Source organism: Salvelinus namaycush, chromosome 33 (assembly GCF_016432855.1).
Source record: "Salvelinus namaycush isolate Seneca chromosome 33, SaNama_1.0, whole genome shotgun sequence".
NCBI classification, from domain to species: domain Eukaryota; kingdom Metazoa; phylum Chordata; class Actinopteri; order Salmoniformes; family Salmonidae; genus Salvelinus; species Salvelinus namaycush.
In genome coordinates this window covers 20,986,168-20,994,733 of record NC_052339.1, presented here as the reverse complement: position 1 = coordinate 20,994,733, position 8,566 = coordinate 20,986,168, and the positions used below count along the sequence as shown (strand labels likewise).

Here is an 8,566-nt window from a genome sequence, read left to right as displayed (position 1 = left end):
GCCTGGACTCTAACCCAGAATCTCTAGTGGCACAGCTAGCACTACAATGCAGTGCCTTAGACCACAGCGATACTCGGGAGGCTCCACAGAGGAACTCTGGAGCTCTGTCTGAATGACCATCGGGTTCTTGCTTACTTCCCTGACCAAGGCCCTTCTCCCCTGATTGCTCAGTTTGACGGGCGGCCAGCTCTAGGAAGAGTCTTGGTGGTTCCAAATGTCTTCCATTTAAGAATGATGGAGGCTACTGTGTTCTTGGGGACCTTCAGTGCTGCAGAAGTGTTTTGGTACACTTCCCCAGATCTGTGCCTCCATACAATTGTGTCTCGGAGCTCTACGAACAATTGCTTCGACCTCATGGCTTGGTTTTTGGTTTTTGCTCTAAAATGCACTGTCAACTTTGGGATCTTATATAGACAGGTTTGTGCCTTTCCAAATCATGTCCAATCAATTGAATTTACCACAGGTGGACTCCAATCAAGTTGTAGAATCATCTCTAGGATGATCAATGGAAACAGGATGCAACTGACCTCAATTTAGTCTCATAACAAAGGGTCTGAATATTTATGTAAATAGGTATTTCTGTTTTTTATTTTAAATACATTTGCAAACATTTCTGAAAGCCTGTTATGGGGTATTGTGTGTAGATTGATGAGGGAAAATAATTATTTAATCTATTTTAGAATAAGGCTGTAACGTAACAAAATGTGGAAAAAGTGAAGGGGTCTGAATACTTTCCGAATGCACTGTATTTTTTTGTAAATATATATATATATATACAGTACCAGTCAAAGGTTTGGACACACCTACTTTTTCCAGGGTGTTTCTTTATTTGACTCTTTTCTACATTGTATAATAATAGTGAAGACATCAAAACTATGAAAAAAGACATATGGAATCATGTAGTAACCAAAAAAGTGTTAAACAAATCAAAATATATGTTATATTTGAGATTCTTCAAGGTAGCCACCCTTTGCCTTGATGACAGCTTTGCACACTCTTGGCATTCTGGTTGTAATTTTGGGTAGAGCAGACATTTCCATATATTTTTGTTAGCTCCATGTGTGACAACTTCACCAGTCCTATTTATGATATCATTTACAAAGATTATACTTTAATAAAAAAGTTTTTACATTTTTTTAACCAATTAGTATATTTGAGTTTAACCATAATATTTGTTGTATTATTTGTTCTGTCATTTCTGGTGGATTTAACTGAAATTGAAACCAACATTCTATGGCTTGTTTTTAAAATAACGGTGTTTTGGAGAAATAATAACCGATAATAACTTATCTTGATAAGTGTGTGAATTGGACCATTTTCCTGTCCTGTTAAACATAAAAAATGTAATGAGTACTTTTGGGTGTCAGGGAAAATGTATGGAGTAAAAAGTACATTATTTGCTTTAGGAATGTAATGAAGTAAAATTTGTCAAAAATATAAATAGTAACGTAAAGTACGGATTCCCCAAAAAACGACTTAAGTAGTACTTTAAAGTATTTTTACTTAAGTAAACACACACACACACACACACACACAAAACACTGCTGTGGCTTCTATACTGTCAGGTCAGACACACACACACACACACACACAAAACACTGCTGTGGCTTCTATACTGTCAGGTTAGACACACACACACACACAAAAACACTGCTGTGGCTTTTATACTGTCAGGTTAGACACACACACACACACACAAAACACTGCTGTGGCTTCTATACTGTCAGGTTAGACACACACACACACACACACATGCACAAAACACTGCTGTGGCTTCTATACTGTCAGGTTAGACACACACACACACACACACACAAAACACTGCTGTGGCTTCTATACTGTCAAGTTAGACACACACACACACACAAAAACACTGCTGTGGCTTTTATACTGTCAGGTTAGACACACACACACACACACACACACACACACAAAACACTGCTGTGGCTTCTAAACTGTCAGGTTAGACACACACACACACACACACACACAAACACGCTGCTGTGGCTTCTATACTGTCAGGTCAGGGACACACACACATATTTGTGTTTGTCGTAGTTTGACGTGTATGTGTTTAACCTGGGTCAAATGTGTCTCTCCTCCAGGTGTGTATTATGCAGAGTTCGTCATGCGTGTCCTTAAAACAATAGTCAGCCTTCACCTATAGCTACGTCACAGTGGGGGTGTGTACGGCCTTTTTCATTGGCTGGAATCTGATCCTCGGGTACCTGATTGGTACAGCAACACCTGGGGACACTAAGAGGCCTGGGTGAGTGAGTGAGTGTGGGTATGTGTGTGTGTTTGTACGACCAGATTGGATGGAGGATCAGACTCATCGATCTTTGCTCCTGATAGCTCCAGCTACCAATCGAGCGGTGTTGCAAGTGAATCTGACAAGTCGGGTAGCTTCCACACTAGCCCTTCCTCGCTGTTGAAGAGGGTTCTGGGTAGGGGTTACTCCACCCTGCGTGTCTGCCTGGGGATTCCCAACGACTCAGTCCGTATCACCTCGTCCTCCGGTCTCATGGTGACACACTGCATCTCCTCTTCCTCCTCTCCTTTCTCGTCTGGGCCACCGTCATCTTCAGCGTGGAGCAAGGGACCGGAAAGGACGACGCCGTTTCAGGGATTGTAGCGGGAAAAATGACAACCCTACTGGGGGTGGTTGTGAGCCAGCTGGAGAGTGGTCGGAGCCTGCCCTACTTGGCATCATGCGTGCCGTGCATCCCCGCGGTGTCCATCTTGGTAAACTCCTACTTGATGTTGAAACTGTAGCGTCTCACCTGGGCACGCTTCGCTGTCTGTTGCACTCTGGGTACGTTACGCTGTGTCACTTCTACACTTGTCACTTTATTCATGTGAGAAGAGAGCTTCCTCTATCCCCCCTCTCTCCCTCCATTCCCTCTCTCTCCCTCTATCCCCCCTCTTCTCCCTCCATCCCCCCTCTCTCCCTCCATCCCCCCTCTCTCCCTCTATCCCCCCTCTTCTCCCTCCATCCCCCCTCTTCTCCCTCCATCCCCCCTCTCTCCCTGGGCAAGCTTCGCTGTCTGGTGCACTCTCGGTATGTTACGCTGTGTCACTTCTACACTTGTCACTTTCTTCATGTGGAGAAGAGAGCTTCCTCTATCCCCCCTCTCTCCCTCCATTCCCTCTCTCTCCTTCTATCCCCCCTCTCTCCCTCCATCCCCCTTTCTCCCTTATTTTTCTATCCACCCTCTGCTCCTCTTCTTCCTTCCCCCCTCTTTCTAGCTGCTCTAATCGACAGTTTCTATAGGATGTGATATTATTATGGGCTGTCTCTCTTGGTATCCTGCTATACGGTTGCTATAGGATATGGAACAGCTCCTTGGAGATCAGCACCAGAGAGGGAGTGGCTCATGCTAGCACCTACCAGCGCTATGACGATCACCTCTACGACACCTTTTCCCTGACAACGACCTTAACCTCCAGGACAACCAGGAAGAGGGGTGCTACCAGGACTGTAAGCGGAGAAGGGCTACCACTACCAACAGCAAAACCAGGATCGGAACCAGTATCAAGATAGGAACCAAGATGGCCAAGATCCCAGTACCAGGACGAAAACCAGTATGAAGATTGCTCCCAGTACCAGAATCAATCAGGTTACTACTCCGGCCCTCAGAGCTCCACTAGGGGACCCAGGGGACAAACCAATCAGGGCTACACAGATCCAGGGACAAACCAATCAGGGCTACACAGATCCAGGGACAAACCAATAAGGGCTACACAGATCCAGGGACAAACCAATCAGGGCTACACAGATCCAGGGACAAACCAATCAGGGCTACACAGATCCAGGGACAAACCAATAAGGGCTACACAGATCCAGGGACAAACCAATCAGGGCTACACAGATCCAGGGACAAACCAATCAGGGCTACACAGATCCAGGGACAAACCAATCAGGGCTACATAGATCCAGGGACAAACCAATCAGGGCTACACAGATCCACAGAAAACCGAGGGCTCCTCTTATGAGTGACTGCTGCAATGGAACACACCCACTTCCTGGGTACTACATTCTTAGAAAGAAAAGTGCTATCTAGAACCTAAAACGGTTATTCGGCTGTACCCGTACAGTAGGAGAACTATTTGAAGAACCCTTTTTGGTTCCAGGTAGAACCCTTTTGGGTTCCATGTAAAACCCTTTCCACAGAGGGTTCTACATGGAACACACAAGAGTTCAACCTGGAACCAAAAAGGGTTCTCCTATGGGGACAGTCGAAGAACCCTTTTGGAACCTTTTTTTGAAAGAGTGTAAAGGAGAGGAAGGGCAGAGGGCTCCTGAATCCCTCATCAACCCCTAGCCCTGCCCCTTACATTGTACACCAAAGGCACTTAAGTAGACCTGAGAGGACAGGACAGGTGATCAATATGGCAATGATTCCACCTGGACTATCAAAGGGAAAAATATTGATACCTATCCAATCCTCTTAGATCTACAGTAGTGCCTAGAGGGTCGATTTCAGGGGAAGCGAGAGAGGGACGAGAGAAGAGAAACCCCCTCATGCTGGGGATGGACAGATGAGATGATTCATTAATGAGTGAGTGAATCAATAAATTTTATTGCCTTTTACAGAGATTACTCTTACATAGTTACTCTTTCCAACCAGAAAACTCAATATCACAAAAATACAGATTTGTTTATTTAACACTGCATTATTAACATACATCCAACAGGTAACAGTGTGCATAGAATCAATCAACCAATCAGTTATACTAGAGGAAGCATGCTCTCATAATACCTAATATTCTGACACCTCTGGTGTTGCATGGATGAGTTGGTTGAAAATATTTTTAGAGTTTGATAAGATGATAATACAAAAATGAAAATATTTATTGTCGAAGAGTGTAATGTTTGAAGAAAGAGTGACAGTGATCTGTGTTTTGCTGTTGCCTGATAAACTGTCAATAAAACATTGAATAAAGTGACTAATTCGGAGAGAACACCTGTCTGTTTTCCCTCACCACACTACAACACTGGAACACTAGAACACAGAACATCAGTGGTGGAGATGAAGAGTGGAATTCTAGTGAACAGGAAGGGAAAAGGTGAGGAGGATGGTGCAACCTGGCCAGATTCCTGTCTGAGAGGATGTGAAGTCTCCGTCGACAGGATGAGGTCATGGTCAGGCCAGACATGTGAATGTCCAGATGGTGGATTATAAGTTCTCTGCCGTTTACACCCTTCTTTACCTTCTGTTCGAGTTCCTGCCCGACTACATTGAATTGCATCAACCAATAGTTGGGTGCCATGTCATCGACTGTGCAGTTGGGCACCAGATTGCAATATCATATGATGTGGTTAGCTGATACACTACATGACCAAAAATATGTGGACACCTGCTCGTCGAACATCTCTTTCCAAAATCATGGGCATTAATATGGAGTTGGCCCCCCTTTGCTGCTGTAACAGCCTCCACTCTTCTGGGAAGGCTTTTCACTAGATGTTGGAACATTGCTGCGGGGACTTGCTTCCATTCAGCCACGAGCATTAGTTAGGTTGGGCACTGATGTTGGGTGATTAGGTCTGGCTTGCAGTCTGCGTTCCAATTCATCCCGAAGGTGTTTGATGGGGGTGAGTTCAGGGCTCTGTGCAGGTCAGTTAAGTTCTTCCACACCGAACTCGACAAACCATTTCTGTATGGACCTCGCTTTGTGCACGGGGGCATTGTCATGCTGAAACAGGAAAGGGCCTTCCCCAAGCTGTTGCCACAAAGTTGGAAGCAGAGAATCGTCTAGAATGTCAGTGTATGCTGTAGCATTAAGATTTCCCTTCTTTGGAACTAAAGGGCCTAGCCCAAACCTTGAAAAACAGCCCCATACCATTATTCCTCCTCCACCAAACTTTACAGTTGGCACTAGGCGTTCGGGCATGTAGTGTTCTCCTGGCATCAGCCAAACCCTGATTTGTGCATTGGACTGCCAGATGGTGAAGCGTGATTCATCACTCCAGAGAACGAGTTTCCACTGCTCCAGAGTCCAATGGCGGCGAGCTTTACACCACTCCAGCCGATGCTTGGCATTGCACATGGTGATCTTAGGCTTGTGTGCAGCTGCTCGGCCATGGAATCACATTTCATGAAGCTCCCAGACGAACAGTTCTTGTACTGACGTTGCTTCCAGAGGCAGTTTGGAACTCGGTAGTGAGTGTTGCAACCGAGGACAGACAATTTTTACCCGCTTCATCACTTGGCGGTCCCGTTCTGTGAGCTTGTGTGGCCTACCACTTCGCGGCTGAGCCGTTGTTACTCCTAGACGTTTCCACTTCACAATAACTGCACGTAGGACAGAAATTTGATGAACTGACTTGTTTTTTAGGGGGCATCCTATGACGGTGCCATGTTGAAAGTCACTGAGCTCTTCAGTAAGGCCATTCTACTGCCAGTGTTTGTCTATGGAGATTGCATGGCTGTGTGCTCAATTTTATACACCTGTTAGCAACGGGTGTGGCTGAAATAGCCGAATCCACTAAATTGAAGGGGTGTTAACAGACTTTTGTATATATAGTGTATGTTAAATAACTATGCAGGCGTTGTTAGATCTGGCATACGTCTGCAATGTAGTTGGCCTAGAACTCCAACTCTCACAAATGCACATTCTTATACATGTGCGCTCTTGGCGTGGTTGCCCGTGACTACGGCGGTAGCGGCAAGGTTGATGGGTGTGTCGGCACCCCCTGCCTGTCTGGAGTAGTAGTAGCTGTTCTGCTGCCTTTGGGGGGTTGCCGAGGGGTTGTCACCGCAGCAACACAAAATCATGAAGCTCCCCAGGAGGCAGAGGGCGGAGCCGACCCATCCGGTGTACAGTGAGATGCCGAATGACATCAGACCCTCCTCTGCGTGAGCACCAATAGGAAACCAGATGGTCGACACCAATCCACAGAGAGCTGGGGAGAGAGAGGGCAGGAGGAAGAGGGAGAGGAAGGAGAGAAAGAGAGTTGAGTCAGCTTTTATCCCCCAATGGGGTCTGTCAGTCACAAGGCTGCTGACAGGGACTTCCTGTCCCACACAGGATGCAGGAAGAGAGAGGGTGATCTGAGGTCGTTACTAGTTACCACAGCAACAAAGTCATAAGCCTATTTCTATAATTTCTCTTCTTAAAATCTGATTTTAAACCTTAGCCAATTTTGACTTTGTGGCTGTGGTAACTAGTGACAACCATGATCCGGTCCCAAATCATCCCATAGCCTCACACAGCATAATTCATCCATATAGAATAACATTAAATTGTGTATATGTGCATGTGGAATGTGTGTGTCTTTGTGTCTCACTCACCCACAATAAAGGTGAGAGCACCCCCGACCATGCCGTGGCGTAGTTTGGTAGCGGGGATCTCATCTCCGAGTCTGACACAGGGCATGGACATCAGCACCAGCCCCATCGCAGGAAGCCCCATTAGGCACGCAAACACCATCAACGCACGGCATGTCTGGATGTATGCTGGAGGGGGAGGGGAGAGGTAGAGAGAGATCACAGCGATACCTGCAGGTCAACATTTTTAAAATGTTGACTTTTGCATTCATAAATTGTTGAAAACACAGAAATAACATAAGAGATATGCACAGTTCTCAGTAAGCCTTTATTGACTTACTTTTATTGAAGTCTGCAGGTTGGCTACAGATGTGGCCCATCTGCACACACACACACACACACACACACGCACACACACACACACTCTCTCTCGCTCTCTCTCTCTCTCTCTCACCTGGCAGTGTGAGGATATGGTTGAGCGTGACACAGTGGTAGAGTGAGGGAGAGATGACACACTCTGCCCAGAGGCCTCGCGCGCCCAGCTCGTCCATGCGCACACAGGTGGTGACAGTGTAGTCGCAGGTGCGCACCCAGTCGTTGGTGGCCGTGGCGATGATGATACCTACCCAGCCTGCAAAGCTGGCCACGCTCCCACTCAGCTGTCTGCACACATGTGCCATGAAACACACTATCACAGGGATGCGCAATCAAAAATAAATCACTTTCTTTTTTCTTTTTTTTAAAGAAGAAAATTATTTTTTTAAATCCAGGGGAAAAATCTGAACTAACCCAAAATATAGGTCTGTGAAAAATGTCGAAAAACATGAACTAATAAATGAACCAAGTAAAATGTGAGAGAGTAAATACATTAAAACCAATTCATCACTAATTAAATGACTAATACATTCCGGAGAGGTTATAAGTCGTATAGTTCCACCTGGGTCCAACAGTGCGAGAGGGGTGTGTGAGGAGGACTGAACTGCAGAGAAATGCGCAGATTGAGTTTTATAGTACAGGAAAAAAGTCTCAAACACCAAACTTTCAGCCAATCAGAAGAAGGTATGGGGTGGTTAATGTAAACCAGAGACCAATGGGTGCTAAGATGGTAGACTGCTGTGTGTTTCTGTGTGTGTGTGTGGGCGGGGGGGGGGGGGGGATGGGGGGTCTTCATGATTTATGATGCAGTTTAAGTCTTAAAAACAAATTTCAGCAGTGTTGAAATTCCCTCTGGCTCCTGATTGATTTGGCATAAACACGGGTTGATTTAGCAATAATACGGCTGTGCTGCTTCAGAA

General features: G+C 45.7%; 1 protein-coding gene across 1 annotated transcript; it reads right to left on the bottom strand.

Moving 5' to 3' along the window:
- Nucleotides 1-6,399: 6,399 nt before the first annotated feature.
- On the bottom strand, nt 6,400-7,952 carry LOC120028126 (claudin-11-like). Its single transcript, XM_038973319.1, has 3 exons — nt 7,726-7,952; nt 7,296-7,460; nt 6,400-6,907 (listed from the first exon to the last, which is right to left on the bottom strand). The coding sequence occupies exons 1-3, from the start codon at nt 7,949-7,951 to the stop codon at nt 6,621-6,623; spliced, it is 678 nt and encodes a 225-aa protein (XP_038829247.1). The 5' UTR covers nt 7,952; the 3' UTR covers nt 6,400-6,620.
- Between the last annotated feature and the right edge of the window lie 614 nt (nt 7,953-8,566).

Coding starts and splice junctions, on each gene's coding strand:
- LOC120028126 (XM_038973319.1), bottom strand. CDS start 7,951: ATGGCACATGTGTGCAGACAGCTGAGTGGGAGCGTGGCCAGCTTTGCA. Junction 7,461..7,725: donor CCATATCCTCACACTGCCAG/GTGAGAGAGAGA, acceptor CTCCCCCTCCAG/CATACATCCAGACATGCCGT. Junction 6,908..7,295: donor TGCTCTCACCTTTATTGTGG/GTGAGTGAGACA, acceptor CTCTCTCCCCAG/CTCTCTGTGGATTGGTGTCG.